At 45.4% G+C, this 16,751-nt stretch overlaps 1 protein-coding gene across 5 annotated transcripts in view; it reads right to left on the bottom strand.

The window, feature by feature from the left end:
- Window positions 1–16,367, bottom strand: part of USP13 (ubiquitin specific peptidase 13) — a 126,671-nt gene extending 110,304 nt beyond the window's left edge. For 3 of the 5 annotated variants that reach the window (XR_014824387.1, XM_021071212.2, XM_084990377.1), the window contains exon 1: window positions 16,088–16,367. Coding sequence is in view for 1 of the 5 variants with exons in the window: in XM_021071212.2 (XP_020926871.2) it covers window positions 16,088–16,255 (168 nt within the window). In the remaining 4 variants the exon portion in view is untranslated. Of the gene's footprint in view, window positions 1–15,672 lie in introns of all 5 variants that reach the window. The other 2 variants (XM_013982225.3, XM_084990376.1) reach the window with 2 other exon arrangements.
- Window positions 16,368–16,751: the final 384 nt, after the last annotated feature.

Raw genomic sequence — 16,751 nt, 5'->3', positions numbered from 1 at the left:
AGAGGATCCACAGAATACATGGTTACATGGCTACTGTATGGTCTAGACACACACTGTGCAATACAGTAGCCACTAGCCACATGTGAATATATCAATCTAAATTAATTTAAATTAGGTTCAATTAAAAATCCAAATTAAAATTTAAAAATTCAAATTCAAATGAAAAATTCAGTTTCTTGATCATACTGGTCACATTTCAAGTGCTAAATCAATAGTCATGTGTAGCTAGTGGGTTACCATACAGGACAGCACAGATACAAGCAGTCCATCACCCTAGAAAGTTCTTTTAGACAGTCCTGTCTAAACAAGGCAAGATGGTGGCTTAGCCTGGGAGAGGCAGTCGTGGGAGCTCGTGGCAGAGATTGGGAAACTGGGGTGAATTCAGGATATAACTTTAGGATAGAGTCCAGAAGCACACAAGACAGAAGAGATGTGAGAGTGTGTGGAAAAGGTCAGAATCAAGGTCAACTCCCAAATGTTTTGACTCTTTGTTTCCTAAGACTACCCACCTCTCTCTGCTCAACTCTTGCTTTCATCAAGCAACCATCTGCCTATTAATTCAGCCTCCCTGTACTTCCATAGCAATGTTACATATTATTCCAATGACCAGAGCACATATTCCCCAGTACCAAATCTGGCTTCTAGAGCAAAACAAACAGACAAGAGTTTTAAAATACAAAAATTAAGTACATGCAGATAGGACACAAAGGTGCAATAAGAAAGTACAACAAGGAGTTCTCTAGTGGCCAGGTGATTAAAGATCTGGTATTGTCACTACTGTGGCTTAGGTTTAGCCCCTGGCCTGGGAACTTCTGCATGCCACAGGTATGCCCCCCCCCAAAAAAAAAAGAAAAAGAAAGAAAGTAAAACAAAGTCCTAGATGAAGCCTGGCAAGCACGCAACCCACAGAAAGGAGAAACATGATAGAGAAAAAGCACTATCAAAAAAATAGGCTGCATAGCGAGGAAAGACTCAAACAGCTCACCAGTAGAACAGAACTACCAGAACACAAAATTTGCAAAATCCAAAACCTTGGTTTCAACAGCAAATCCACAGAAATAAAACTGCCTGTATCAGCTAAACAGAAAATAAAAACAAATGCATATTATCCCAAAAGAGTATAGGCTTCTCTGCTAAACATTGATAAATCATGCTTGTGGCTGTAAAGTGTTAAGAAAAATTAGAAAAGTAAATGCAGTAATGATTCTTCCAGTTTGCTCCAACTCTGATGTTCTCTCTGCAGAGGATTCCTACACCATAGAGCTGTACAGCCTGGCCCCAAAAGGCTAAAAGCACAGTCCAAGCAGCTAGGCTGTGACACACTATAAATTTATTGTTCCATTGAGGCATCATTTATTAACTTTTGTTCTAAGTATAAACCTGAATACTTGCTCTGGGTATTCAGAGCAATGAGGATGCTGTCACCTGAACAGCTGGGAAGGGTTTGGGCGGGACCTGAGGAGGAGCAGCTGGACAAATGGACACAATAAAAATAACCAGAGGATGAAGACACTGAGGTGAGCATCTTCAGCCATGCTATACTGAAGCTATAGTCCATCTAAGTAATTCCCAGCTAACAACTAAAAAACAATGTGAAACCATCCTGCCAAAGATAAACCATCCTGCCAAAGATAAAAACCTTTTATAATCATTTCTTACTATTTTTACCTATCTTTAAAAAGAGATGGCTTGAAGGATGCACTTCCCCTGATAAACTACATTAAACACAGAGATTAGGTTTCCAGACCATGGGTATGAGCTGATTTTGTGTATGAATAAGAGCCCTAAACAGAGCATTCTATCACCCACCACTGCATGAGGCAGCAAACACTCCTGTCCGAGGCTTTCACAAAAAGCAGAGCCTCACAAAGAATGACCTAGTATAGGATGTTCCCCTAAGACAACCCCAAGACCCTATAAATCCCATTTCACCTTCTTCTCAGAGGGGTCCCTCCACTACATCCCACTAAAGAGATGGACAGCAATAAGTACATTCAGCGGGCAGCTGTGGTTACAACAACCCTGTAAGGCAGAAGGGAAAGCCAAGGCTCAGAAAAATTCAGTAAAATCAGAGCACTTGCTGAAGTTGCTATTAAGTAGGAAGAAGGGGGGTGGTCTGGCCCCCACATGCTACCAGGTGCCACTGAGAAGCCCATGTCATTGTGGTGGCAGGAGCTAGGTGGGTGGCTGTCAGCAAGCACACACCATCATGGGAGTTTGGAGGAAAGAGTAGCTTCTTCTTTTTTCCAAGGTTGTTGCATTCTAAGAGAGCAGAAGGAGTAGGCAAAGGAGAGCCACTCAACTCGAGCTAGTACCCTGGGCTGGGTGCTCTGCCAGGCTTTCCTGCAAGGGAGGGGAGAAGCTGGAGCAGGCCCTATCAGCTCCACTCCCCAAAATCGAAAGGACAGCTGGAGGCCTTGGAGGTGGCTATTCCAGGCTGACATCAGTGGCAAGGCCCATTGTGAGGGGCTATTGCCACAGCTACAGGGTTTGACAGCTTCCACAGTGCATGCACCCCTCACTGACTTCAGCCACTAAACTGGATATATCAGTGGTTGCACTCTGCTGGTTGGGGGTCTACAGAGACAGCCCACACTGACTAAGGCTCCTTCCAAAGCCTCAGTATAGAATACTGCTCCAGGCTCCTGTCTGAATTTCTCCAGAACGTGGGCCCATCACTGGGAAGGCAAGAGGCCTGTGTCAGTGGCTTCTTCCTCCACAACCTGGAGGGCAAAGAAGTGGGGCCCTGGGGGCCTTCCAAAGGAAAGGCTATTCATAACTCCAGGGTCTCTAAACCCTGGGACTGGAGTTCCCATTGTGGCTCAGCAGAAATGAATCTGACTAGTAACCATGAGGTTGCGGGTTCCATCCCTGGCCTCACTCAGTTGGCAAGGGATCCGGCTTTGCCCTGAGCTGTGGTGTTGGTCGCAGATGAGGCTCGGATACCGAGTTGCTGTGGCTGTGGCATGGGCCAGCAGCTACAGCTCTGATTCGACCCCTAGCCTGGGAACCCCGATAGGCTGCAGGTGCAGCCCTAAAAAGAAAAAAAAAAAATCCCTGGGACTGCCAGGATCTATAATTGAACCCTGACCTCTGAGCACCATGCCAGTCCCCAACTTTCCCCATGGGCACACAGTACTTGCCCATTTGCACTTGACCATCTCAGCTTCCTCATCTAAGTCTTTGATTCACTTCATCTCCCAGGGCACCAGCCGTGAAGTCACCTTTAACTTCTCCCACGCCTTCAACCCACTGCATATTCTGTCACTAAGCTGGGCTGTATCTTTCACCAAATTCAGTCCCGCCATCTCACCATCTCTATCCCCACTGCCATCACCCTCATGAAAGCGGCCCCTCCAACATCACAGGAGACTCCTAGTTGAATTCCTACTCAGGGTCTCCCCACCTCCCAACCTACTCCCCATTCCACTTCCAGAATAGCCACACCAAATAACCACCACCTCACGCTGCCCCCTCGCTCTTAACTGGCCCAGCCAGTCTAACCTCATCAAGACAATCTCTTTCATAACCCACCGAGGTCTCAGCCTTGCTTCCCAGTCTCTCCAGTAATATCCTCTCTTCCATAAGCCAGTAAGGGCTCTCACACATAAGCCGAGCTTGGTTCCACCTCCATGCCCTTGTCTATCCCCCTCCAAAATTCCACCTCTTCAGAGCCCATCTGGTTATCCAGGGCTAGTAACTCTTCCAGATTTTACTGACTGTTCCTGTGCCTGAAATCTCCATTCACACATCACGAGTGCCATTCACAAGTGCCATTCACAGTGTTCAAAACTTAATACACTATAAGTACTTCAAGGTCTAACCTCATGACATATCAGAGCTTACATCCCATCTCTGCCACATGTGAGTCTTTGAACAAGCTACCTAACCTCCCTGGCTCTCAGGTTCTTCTTCTGTAAAACAGGGCAACAATAGTGATTATAATTTATAAGCCAGTTACTATTGTAATTAAATGCAATGATGTACACAGACTTACCTGGTACAATATCTGACTCATTATAGACACTCAGAATTGGTGCTCACATGCCACTACGACAGAAAGAGCCACATCAAACTCTTCTTCCCTGTGGTCCTCTGTTTATCTCCTAAAACTCACACCTCCCTACCCCCTATAGCACCTAGCACAGTCCAGGGGGCATAGTAGGCTCTAAATAAGTATTAGTACTTGCTAATTAACCCAAAATGAAATGTTTTATTTTTAATCTTATCACAGGAAGTGCATACTCTTCTGCACCTCAAGCAACAATCTCTAGCCTGGAGGCGTGTTCAGATTCATTAAATTCTTGTCATGATTGCCTTGTCCTGATATTCCAGCTCTAAAAATAGGGGCTCTCGTTCACATCTTCCCTGTATATGAGGACAAGGAGAATCCTGGGCTGGTCACCTGAGTGGCAGCACCAAGACCTGGGCAACATCCACAGAGACCAGCTCTCTTGTCATGTCCCTGAGGGCACCATATGTGATCACTTCCACCGAGATCCTAAGGCATCTAGAATCATAATACATGAAACACTCAGCAAGTACTCAAGACACTTCTCCCTAGCCTTTCAAGGAACATGCTTACAACTTCCCAGACAATATGATAAAATAAAAACATGATACTGGTTATGTTTAATAACTTTTTTTTTTCTTTTTAGGGCCACACCCACAGCATATGGAAGTTCCAGCCTAAGGGTTGAATCGGAGCTGCAGCTGCAGGCCTACGCCACAGCTACAGCACTGCCAGATCTGGGCCACATCTGCAACCTACACCACAGCTCACAGCAACACCAGATCCTTAACCCACTGAGCAAGGTCAAGGATCAAACCCACATCCTCATGGATACTAGTCAGGTTCGTTACTGCTGAACCACAATGGAAACTCCTAATAACATTTTTTAATCCAAAACATATGTCCGCAATTTTTTAAAAAAAGAGAAAAACAGAAAAGATACAGCATTGCTAGCACAGGGTTCACAAAACTAGCACAGTTTTTGGTCCTGTACTATTCTCCCTTTAATTCTCTAAGACCTCAGCTAATCTATGTGTCTTCAACAGTCAATATTCCAACCATGATAGAGATGTACAAAGTGCTTTGAAAGCAGGGGAAAATAAATCTCTAAACCAGCTTGCGGAGGTGTGGGGAAGACCCCAAGAGAATACCTGAGCTGGTTTTGAGGGATTGGTCAGGTGTTCCCAGGGGTGAGGGGTTGAGGGAAGGCACTCCAGGTCAAGGGATGAGCACAGGCCAACAGGGGATGAAAGCATGGGGCATCTGAAGAACACAGAGTCCTTAGGGCCAAAGGGAATGTGGGCAGTGGGCAGGTGCTAAGGGACAACACTGGCAAGGAAGCTTGGATCAACACAGTACATTGGCTTGTTTACTATGTTAGACAAGACTGAATGGTGTTGAAAATTTCAAGGCAGGGAAATGATGTGCTAAGACCCTTGTTTTAGAGAAAACTGACAGTGCAACATGACCGATGGAAGGTGGTCAGTTAAGAGGCTTCTATAGGAGTCCAGGCGGGGGAGGAGAAAGGAGGCCAAGTCGGAACCTGGTCCCTAATGGTAGGTGATATAAAAGAGAAGGGGGCACACCCATGTTCACAGCAGCATTACTCAAACAGCTAAAAGGTGGGAGCCACCCAAGTGTGCACTGACAGATGAATTGCATACAGTGCAATATTACTCAGCTTTCAAAGGAAAGGAAATTCTGACACATGCTATGACATGGATGGATTTTGCAAACATGGTAAGTGAGGAGTTCCCTCCATAGCACAGTAGGTTAAGAATCTGGTGTTGGGAGTTCCTGTCCCGTCAACGGTTAAAGAACCCAACTAGGATCCCTGAGGACGCGGGTTTAATCCCTAGCCTCGATCAGTGGGTTAAGGATCTGGTGTTGCCGTGAGCTGTAGGTCGAAGATGCAGCCGGATCTGGCATTGCTGTGACTGTGATGTAGGCCAGCGGCTAAAGCTCCAATTCGACCCCTAGCCTGGGAACCTCCATATGCCGCAGGTACACCCTAAAAAGACAAAAGACAAAACAAACAAAAAAAAAACATGTATTAAAGAATATGGTGTTGCTGCAGCTGTGGCATAGGTCTCAGCTGCAGTTCGGATTCAACCCCTGGCCCAGAAACTTCCATATGTCAAGAATGGGGCCAAAAAAAAAGCCATGGTAAGTGAAATAAGATAGTCACAAAAGGATAAATACTATGTGACCTCACTTACATAAGGTACCGAGAACAGTCAAGTTCACAGAGACAGAAGGTAGAATGGTGATTGCCAGGGACTGGGAAGAAGAAGGAATGGGGAATTACTGTTTAATTGGAACAGAGTTTCTGTTTTGCAAGATGAAAAGAATTCCGGAGATGGATGGTAGTGATGGCTGAATAACTAATGGGAATGTACATAATACCACAGAAGTGTATATTTCACATGTTTAAGATGATAAATTTGGAGTTCCCGTTGTGGTGCAGTGGTTAACGAATCTGACTAGGAACCATGAGGTTGCGGGTTTAGTCCCTGCCCTTGCTCAGTGGGTTAACGATCAGGCGTTGCCGTGAGCTGTGGTGTAGGTTGCAGATGCAGCTCAGATCCAGCGTTGCTGTGGCTCTGGCGTAGGCCAGTGGCTACAGCTCCGATTCGACCCCTAGCCTGGGAACCTCCATATGCCGCGGGAGTGGCCCAAAGAAATAGCAAAAAGACAAAAAACAAACAAACAAACAAACAAACAAAAAAAGATGATAAATTTTATGTTGTGTGTACTTACACAACTGTTTAAAAAGAGAGACCCAGTGTTTCAGCACAGCAGGTGAAGGATCCAGTGTTGTTACTGCTGTAGTGAAGGTTCAATCCCTGGCCCAGGAACTTCTACATACCATGGACATGGCCAAAAATTAAAATTAAAATAAATGAGTAAATAAATGAATAGAGAGAGTGGGAGAAGGAGGTAGAGTGGATGACACTGTACACCTCCCAGCCTGGGGTACGAAATGAATGACAGCACCTTGAACTGAGCTCCAGTCCACAAGAAGAAGGGTACAGGGGAATAAAAAGAGCATCTGGAGTTGCACAGATGTCCACGTTTTTCCGGAACACAAAATTTCCCAAAAAGGCTCCCTGACAGAATCGGCATCATCTCTTACATTCCAAAACTTTAAAAATGCCTCAACTTTAAAGGTAATTAATTGCTGCCAAAAAGAGACAGCAAATGATTTTTTGATTATTAGATTGGAAAAGTAGGACTCCAGGGTACCTAGGGCTGATTATACACATGCATCAATTTCACTCCATTCTGAAACTCAAAGAAAAGAATGCTGAAGAGAGTTTTTAAAAACGATAACCACAAAATCTGGAAAATGAACTAAAAATGCATTCGTGCTAAAAAGACTAAGAAGAACTGACAAAGCTGAATCCTAGGCCTGCAAGAGGGAAAGCCAAGATCCAATGTGATTTATACCCCAGAATTTCCAAAAGACTCCACAACCTGCAGTTCCAGGTTACTCTGAAATTGGGGTGAAAAAGGAGCTAAAATAAGGAGCAAAGGTTGAAAAATCTGTGTAGGTAGCACTGAGAGCCCCAGATCCCTCCTCCATGCCAAGTGGTCCCTCCTATACCAGCAAACTACTGATTTATTCTCTAAAACACATAAAAACAAAAAAACTCAGGTTCGTGGGAGAATGGGCTCAGTTAAGGACAGGGGTACCATCACACACAGAGACTTAGACACATATACATAACATATTTGTATCACTCCAGAATTGGTCAGAAAATACAAACTATTCTAGGTATTGCAGGCAGGAAGGGATTTATTACAGGGAATTAGAGGCTTATAACATCCTGGGAAAAGCTGTGAGAGCCAAGGGCAGAGAAACCACTCAAGTTCGGGAAATCAGGATGCACAAGCATCACAAGAAACTGCGCAAAGGATCCCAGCTTCCCCATGACTGAGGTGGCTTTGAATCCCAGAAGGACACTCAGAAGCTGATAAGAAGATCTCACATCTGCCATGTGACATGTGTCATAGCAATGGTGGCTTCTCCCTTTGCCTTTGAAACTGCTCTGGCAAAATCAAAACCGGAAACCTGCCATCAAAAGATTCTGGGGAGTACAGTGTCCAGATTCCCAGCTTCCGCAACATGGGAGAAGGTTTCCAAAACAGGGCTAGGGTTAAGAACTGAGAATAAGAGTTCCTGCTGTGCTGCAAAGAGTTCCTGCTGTGCTGCAGTGTCTCTGCAGCTCCAGGACAGAGGTTAGATCCCTGGGGCCTGGCACAGTGGGTTAAAGGATCCGGCGTTGCTGCAGCCTGGGCTGCAACTGCAGCTGAGATCTGAATCCTGGCCCAGGAGCTCCATAAGCCAAGGGGTAGCCAAAAAAAAGACAATATCCAGCTGGTATTCAGTATTCAAATGCTAAGACCACCTTTATCCTCTTCTGCTCAGCTCCCTGAGTCCTGGCAGATAGGTCTTCAGTTTCCAGCCCAGAGAGAGCAGAAGTTTCCTAACCAGAGGTCAAAGGAAAAAAATCAGGATGCTAAAACGTAAGGTTCTCCAAAGAAATAGTCCAGCCAAATCACCCTACAAGAAAGCTTACAGTCAACAGAATGAATTCTCATCTCTGAAAGAGCCAATAATTCCCAGCCCAAGTAGCTGCAATTTTTTTCAAAAGAAGTCAAATTCCCCAAACTTTAATTTGCTTTAAAAAGAACAAACATGTCAATGGAGTTCCCATCGTGGCTCAGTGGAAACAAATCTGATTAGTATCCATGAGGACGAAGGTTCAGTCCCTGGCCTTGCTCAGTGGGTTAAGGATCTGGCATTGCCATGAGCTGTGGTGTAGGTCGCAGACATGGCTCGGATCTGGGGTTGCTGTGGCTCTGGCGCAGGCCAGTGGCTACAGCTCCAATTTGACCCCTAGCCTGGGAAACTCCACATGCCACAGGTGCAGCCCTAAAAAGACAAAAAAAAAAAAAAAAAAAAAAAAAGCCCATACATGTCAAATATGACATTATGGTTGAGCTAAGATTACCCTTAAATTATTCAATCACCACAAATGTGAAAATGTGAACCCACAAAAACCACAGTGAATATGTGGTTATGTCACTTGAGTAACCAGTCGTACTCTTCTGGCCTAAACTCTAGAACTTTGGTTTTCAAAGTAGGCCCTGGGAACCCTGTGGTGCCCCAAGACCCTTCATGTGATCTGGGAAGTCAAAACTATTTTCACAGTGAATGGATTTACCCTTTTCACTCATTCTCTCATGAGCATACAGTGGCATTTTTCAGAGTCTACATAACGTCAGATGACATCATCATTCTAATAGTTAATAGAATGGAAGTTGTTTTAAGTTTTTCTATCTTAATTTTTAATATGGTAAATATCAATAGATAGAAACCACACAAACGCTCTTTGGGGTCCTCAAAAACATTTAAGAGTATAAAGGAGTCAAAAAGCTTGAAAATTGTTGCCATAAGACAACTTTTTAATTATTTGGTTTTGGAAGGGAACTTTTGATGTGTGAAACCAATTAAGACTTAAAGTTCACATCTTCAAAGAGGGGAAAAAAAAAGGAGTGGAGCAGCAGAAACGAATCTGACTAGGAACCACGACGTTTCGGGTTCGATCCCTGGCCTGGTCAGTGGGTTAAGGATCTGGTGTTGCCATGAGCTGTAGTGTAGGTCGCAGATGCGGCTCGGATCTGGTGTCGCTGTGGCTGTAGCGCAGGCCAGCAGCTGTAGCTCTGATTGGACCCCTAGCCCAGGAACCTCCATATGCCTCGGGTATGGCCCTAAAAAGACGAAAAGACAAAAAAATTTTAAAAAATCTGTAAGTTCCTAAATTTTGCTTTACTATCACATATGTGTTTATCCATTAGGAGGAGGATTTTTCCAGATAGATCTTAAATTAAATTATTTTTTCCCCAGGGAAGCAAGAAAGCATCATAATAGCCAGTCTCATTGCCCAGAAGGCATCATTCACAGCACAACAGTAAAAAGCACAGATTCTACAGGGACTCAAGCAGATATGTGTACACTACTGATCACAGCAGCTTTATTTCATGACAGCCAAAAGGTGGAAGCAACCCAAATGTCCATTGCCAGATGAACAAAACAGATAAACAAAATGTGGTCTATACAAACCATAGAATATTATTTGATCTTAAAAAAAGGAAGGAAATTTTGATACATGCTACAACATGGATGAACCCCGAAGACATAATAAGTGAAATAAGCCAGACACAAAAGAATCAATCAAATAAACCAGATCACAAAATACTCTTGTGATCCCATTTATATGAGGTACCTAGAATAGGCAAATTCATAGAGACAAAACAGAAAAGTGGTTACCAGAGGTGGGGGATGGGGGTGGAATGGGAAGTTATTGCTTCATGGGTATAGAGTTTCAGTTTAGGATGATAAAAAAAGTTCTGGAGATGGATGGTGCTGATGGTTTGCAGAATAATGTGAATGTATTTATGACACTGAATTGTATAATTAACATGGTTAAAGTGGTATAAAGAACAAAAAGCAGAGATTCTACAGCTAGATAGCCTGGATTCACATCTCAGCTCCACCACTTATTATTTGTGTGACTTTTGTGCTTCAGTTTCCTTATCTGTAAAATGATAATAATATACAGCATAAGGTTGTCAAGAGGATTACATGAGTTAATATATGAATAACTATATGTTTAGAATGATTCCTGGTACCTAGTAAGTGTCCTATCACTGGCTCGCAAACTTTGGCATGCATCAGAATCACCTGGAAAACTTATTCGTATGTGGATTGCTTGACCCCATCCCCAGAGTACCTGTCTCAGTGGGTCTGGGTTGGGACCCAAGATCTGCATTTCTAACAGGTTCCCAGGACACGCTGGTGCTGCTGGTCTAGGAAGTACACTTTGAGAACCACTGTTCTGCTCAAATATTAGCTGTCATGGGAGTTCCCATCATGGCTCAGCAGAAACAAATCTAACTAGTATCCATGAACATACAGGTTCAACCCCTGGCCTCACTCAGTGGGTTAAGGATACGGCGTTGCTGTGAGCTGTAGTATAGGCCAGCAACTACAGCTCCGATTCAAATCCTAGCCTGGGAACCTCACGGGTGCAGCCCTAAAAAATAAAAAAGACCAAAAAATGTTGGTTGTCATTATTAGCTGTGTCTGAGGTAAGACCAGGCAGATCCATAAAAACTTGTAGAAGGAAGGGAGATCCTGCTGTGGTGCAATGGGATCACCAGCATCTTGGGAGCCCTAGGATAGGGGTCCTATCCCTGGCCCGGCACAGTGGGTTAAAGATCCAGCATTGCCGTAGCTGCAGCTTAGGTCACAACTATGGCTGGGATCTGATCCCTGACCCCGGAGCTCTATATGCCACCGGGAAGCCAAAAACAGAAGAAAAGAAAGGAAGGAAGGAAGGAAGACAGACCTCATAAAAGAAGGACGGGAACACAGAATTGCACTTCTATGTTTCTCATGTTTCTCTTCTACTTCACTTCTAGTCACCAAACATGGAGGAGAGGGGTTCCCACAGGAAGCAATTCTCCGATCCCTGTAGACATCGAGTATCCCACACTTTAATTCGATTCTGACACTATCTACCTGGAGTTACCATCAGATTCCATGGGTTAAGGCTCAGTCCCACAAGACTGGATCTCCCATCCCCCTACTTTAGACACCAATCCTAAGTCCAGGGTGTCACCTGTGCTTCTGAAGGACTGACTATAAATCATAGGTCCCCAGACTCCCTCCTCAGGTTCACTTAATTGGCTAGAGTGGCCTACAGAACTCAGGAGAACAATTTACTTACTAATTAAATTACCAGTTTAATACAAAGAATGTTAAAGGATACCAATGGGAGTTCTCTTGTGGCCCAGCAGGTTAAGGATCTGGTGTTGTCACTGCAATGGCTCAGGCCACTGCTGTGGCACACATTCGATCCCTGGGTACAGCCAAAAAATATATATTAGTTACTTAAAAGGATACCAATGAACCATCAGAAGAGATATGCAAAGCAAGGCATGGGGAAAGGGGAGTGGAGTTCCCATGCCCTTCCAGCACCCTCCAAACTCTATAGCTCAGGGGGGTTTTTGTTGTCTTCATTAGATAGGCAAGAACAACTAAATCATTGGCCACTATTGATTATGTCAATCATCAGTTCCTCTCCCCTCCCAGGAGGTGAGGGAAGGCTGAAAGTTCCTACCTTCTAATCCCTTGGTTGGTTCCCCTGGCAACCAGCCCATCCTTAGGAGCTTTCCAAAATCCCCTAACATAAACTCAAGTGTGGTGGTAAGGATGTTGTTAAGAATAACAAAAGACACCTTCAGGGCTCTTATCGCTTAGGAAATCCAAGAGTTTTAGGAGCTCTGTACTAGAAATAGGGATGAAGACAGAATACATATTCCTGATTATAAATCACACCATCACAGAAGAATGTACTGGGTCTAATATGAAATTTTCCTACAAGGAGAGGGTCTCAAAGCCTTTCCTGATGGATATCCAAACCAACAACTACCACTCTGTCCACCAGAGTTTTGCAAAGACTCCCAGGAAGGCGGAGAACCAACATCATTAAGCAATATCTCAACATCACCTAGAAATCTCAGCGCTTTAGAGAAGAGGGGGAAGAGCTCCTTTTTACAAAACTGTGCAGCTGCTGGAAGGGAAGAAAACATGTAGGGGGCACTGCTTATGCTGGTCTCACATACTCTCAGGCCACCTTTGAGGTGGGTGCAGCTGCCTGCCTTAGCAGATGTGGCTGCCGTCAAGCCTGCTCAGGCTCCCCCACACAAATACAAACCTGCAAGAGTCAGAGTGTTTCAGCCTTGAAACACCCTTGACAAGCAGGCCACTGGAGCCAGTGTCCCAGGTGGATGGTGCTGGCATGCACCGACTTCCTGGCCAGTTGAACACCGGCAGCGGAGCATGGTATCGGCTCAATAACTCACCTCTGGATGGGCTTCCCTACCTTCCCTCTGTCATGATTCCCCTGACTGTCCTTCCACTTCTGTCCCCGGGATACCTTTCCAAAAACAGCCTGTGCCAAAGCCCTTGCCTTGGTCTTTGGGTGACCCCAGCTGAGACCAGGCATAAGATATGCTCCCCACACTCAGAAGGTGGGGAGGGGGCATACATAGCACCAGAGTGGCCCAGATCCTCTCCTACCTAATGTTTGGTACAGCTTTGCGCCTAATAGATGTTTTAAAAGTACCAATTAAATAGATAAAAGAGGGCATTACCATTGTGGCTCAGCCAGTTATGAACCCAACTAGCATCCATGAGGATGCGAATTTGAGCCCTGGCCTCGTTCAGTGGGTTAAGGGTCAAGCCATTGCTGTAAGCTGTGGTTAAGAAAAAAAAAAAGTATCAATTCAGTCTTGCTCTAGCACCACTTTATTTTATTTTATTTTATTTTATTTTTTGCTTTTTAGGGCCGCGCCCAAGGCATATGGAGGGTCCCAGGCCAGGGCTCAAATCGGAGCTACAGCTGCCAGCCTATGCCACAGCCACAGCAACTCAGGATCCAAGCCGCATCTGCGACCTACAACACAGCTCACGGCAATGCCGGATCCTTACCCCACTGAGCAAAGCTATAGATCAAACCCACATCCTCATGGATCCTAATCAGCTTCATTTACCACTGAGCCATGAAAGTAACTCCTCTAGCACCACTTCAAATCACATTACTCACAGTAGCTCTCCATAACTGATTGTATGAAATCAAGATCCTATACGCAGGTATTCAAGTCCCCCATCTTCTCTCTACTTGGTTCTGACCTCATTGCTTGTGAAATCAGTCTTTTTCTTCCAAATACATCACAAGCAAATAAAAAAAATATTCACACTTTACGTGTTTGTGCATGTGATTTACCTGGCATAAAATGCTGGTCTTCTATTTATTTCTATCCATCTTTATCTATGACCATTTTCAAAAGTATTCAAGGCAAGTATGACTATTTTCTCCACTCAAATGGCTTTGCCCTTTTCTCTACCACAGTCCTATGGCACTGATGGATTAAAGTCTCTGCTGTGTTTGTCACCAATAGATTTTGTTCTTACAGCCATGCATGTATGAGTTGGCACATAGTACGTGCTCAAGAACACTTATGGGATTCATGATGAAGTGTTAGGTAAGTACCATTGAGAAAGGTCTCAAATTATCATGCACTGTGCTTTAATATAACTTGTTATAAAACCTTTCTCTTCCTCCCTTGAAACACAGATAAAGAAATACACTGATTCATCAGCCTTGTAAATAAGCCCAGTTTTCCCCCAAGGAACTACTGTGAATGAAATCATCAGTTTACACTGGACAAGATGCTTCTAGAACGTTTGGCATGCAGTAAGCTCCCAATAACTATTTGTGGAAGTAAATTAAAATAATCAGATTTTTTCCCTACCTGCCATACACTATATACAGTGAAAAAGACTTTCAATAACAAAGTTTGTAAGAAGCATTTTAAGAGTAACCCAGATCAAACATAGAAAAAAAGCAGTCTTACCCACTTCAGACGTTGTGCTATCCTAATGTACCTTATCCACTTTCTTTCTGGAGTTCACATTCTACCAATAGCTTAAGTTTGTTAGGGTTATCCCTCTCCACCGTCAGAAGCTATTAGTAGGAACCTGCCCAACATTGGACATAAAATCTGAAAATGGCATTTTCAAATACTTTGTGGATAACAGGACTGAAAGACTCTGTTGACAGTCACATTAAGCAGTGTGATCACAATATGTGAAATATTAAATTTGTTTTTATTAAATGAAATTAACCATTTTATTCCACTCTACACAGACTTTTTTGAAAGAAAAAAAAAGTGAAGAACAAATAAGTGAGATTTTTTATCCCCAAAATGATCTGGAATTGGCATAAAAAAATTAAATGTCACAGAGAGGATACTAACTCTGGGACTCCAATGTGTACAAAACAAAAAAGCTGTGAAATCAGTCAAAATCAACTCACAAAATAATAATGAATACTTTGGAACATTTTGCCACCATTGGGTTTTTTTCTTTTCATCCAACAATACAAAACATGAGTAAAATGTGTTAGACTATTGTTGTGAAACCTGTCTCAGTCCTTCCAATCCATGCACCTCCTGTTTGCATTTAGATCTGCCGGGTGACACATGAGCTCTAAAGTGGGTGGATAAAAATAACCTGGTCCTCAAAAAGACATGATAAACGCCAGACAGCTGAGTCACTTTGATGCCCATTTTGACTCCTGAAAGGGACATTCACCCTCCTTTTCCTTTTCACACATACACATGCAACCTAGTGAAAAACACCACCAACCGCCCTGGGTGGAAGGCGGTGATGCGTCTTCACTCCCCACTCCAGTCTCTGAGGTCACGACTCGCGATTGAACTTTTAATAATTTATACTAGTGCATTTCAGTCAAACTAATTCGTTCAGAGGAGGAAGGGGACAGGCTTAAGGAAACCGTAATAATGCAGCAGACCCCTATTTTGCTGCCCAAGTGGAAGCACCCAAAGGTGTCTTCTGACATTCTGACGGAAAGAAAAGGAGTGGGGAGAAATTTCAAGTGGAGGGAGAAACGCTCAGAGAGGAAATCATAATTGTCCAGGAGTGGGAATCCCTGGGCAAAGCAAACGGTCCCAGAAAAAGAAGGGCTGCATTCGTTCAGAGGGAATCAGTCCGGTCCACCTACCAGCCCTTCGCTCTCCCACCAAAGAGAACGCAAACCGTCTGCAGCGTACACTTAAGATCAGGGAACTCTTCGATTCGATCTACGTTTCAAACGTCGGCGGGGCTTGGGTCAGGCTGCTACGAATCCGGGCCCTGTCAGCCTAAGGTTGGAGAAGCAAACCTTCCCAGGTGCCCAGTCTTCGGCTGAGGAGCCTTGGGAATGCAGTGCGCAGCACCTAGTAGACACTAAGTGTTTGCAGAACCGCCGTGCCTCTGGGCCAACTCTGCCGCCCAGAGGAGGAGGTCCCCGGCTGCCACTGCGCATCTTCTCCCCCCAGCTTCACGTGCAGGAGAGTTCGGCTGCTCGCTGTTGCCCCAGGCCGCCTGCACCGCCACCCTCCCGCTAGGCGCCGCCGGCGCCGCCGAGCCTCACTTACGGGAGAGTCGTAGGAGAATGCGCACTCGTTCTTGTAGACTCGGTCCCCGGACCTGGGCACGCGGATCGTCGGCATGTGGGGCACCAGCAGCTCGCCGATGTCTCCTGCAGCCATCTTCCTGCTGCTGCTGCCGCCCGGCATGCCGAATAGGGCGCCCCGGCGCTGCATGGCCGCGGCGCGCACCGGAGCGGAGCTGAGCCGAGCTGGAGCGTTGGGTCTGCCCGCGGCTGCGGCGGGCTGCGCGGGCGACGGGAGCCGAGCCGGGGCGGGCAGGGAGAGCGGGCCGCGGGGCGGGAGCGGGCACCCGGGGCCTGGGGCGGGCTGGCCAAGGGGACGCTGCTATTTTTAATCCAATGGCGAATCGCCGGCCCAGCTGCAGCGTCAGGCGGGGCGTTCGGGAGCGCCAGCCGCAGCGCGCGGGGAGGGGGCGCTGGAGAGGGGCCTCGAGCAGTGGCCGCGCTAGGAGCGGGGGTGGAGGGCGAGCCCCGGCGGGCAGACTCGGGAGTCGTGAGTCGGACTTGAGGCACAACCGCAGTGTTTTCTATTCTAAATCGCTAGGTTGCAAAGGGACATCTCCGAGGCAGCCAACACAAAGAGCAGGGTTTGAGGTTTGAAAAACCGCTAGCTTTTAAAAACAGCCGAAGATAACAGCGGGGACTACTCC

Source organism: Sus scrofa, chromosome 13, assembly GCF_054392235.1.
Source record: "Sus scrofa isolate SSC_HxYL_T2T_F1_AM1 chromosome 13, Sscrofa_HxYL_maternal_Yorkshire_Landrace_v2.0, whole genome shotgun sequence".
In the NCBI taxonomy this organism is placed as follows: Eukaryota; Metazoa; Chordata; class Mammalia; order Artiodactyla; family Suidae; genus Sus; species Sus scrofa.
This window is presented reverse-complemented; position numbering and strand designations above follow the sequence as displayed.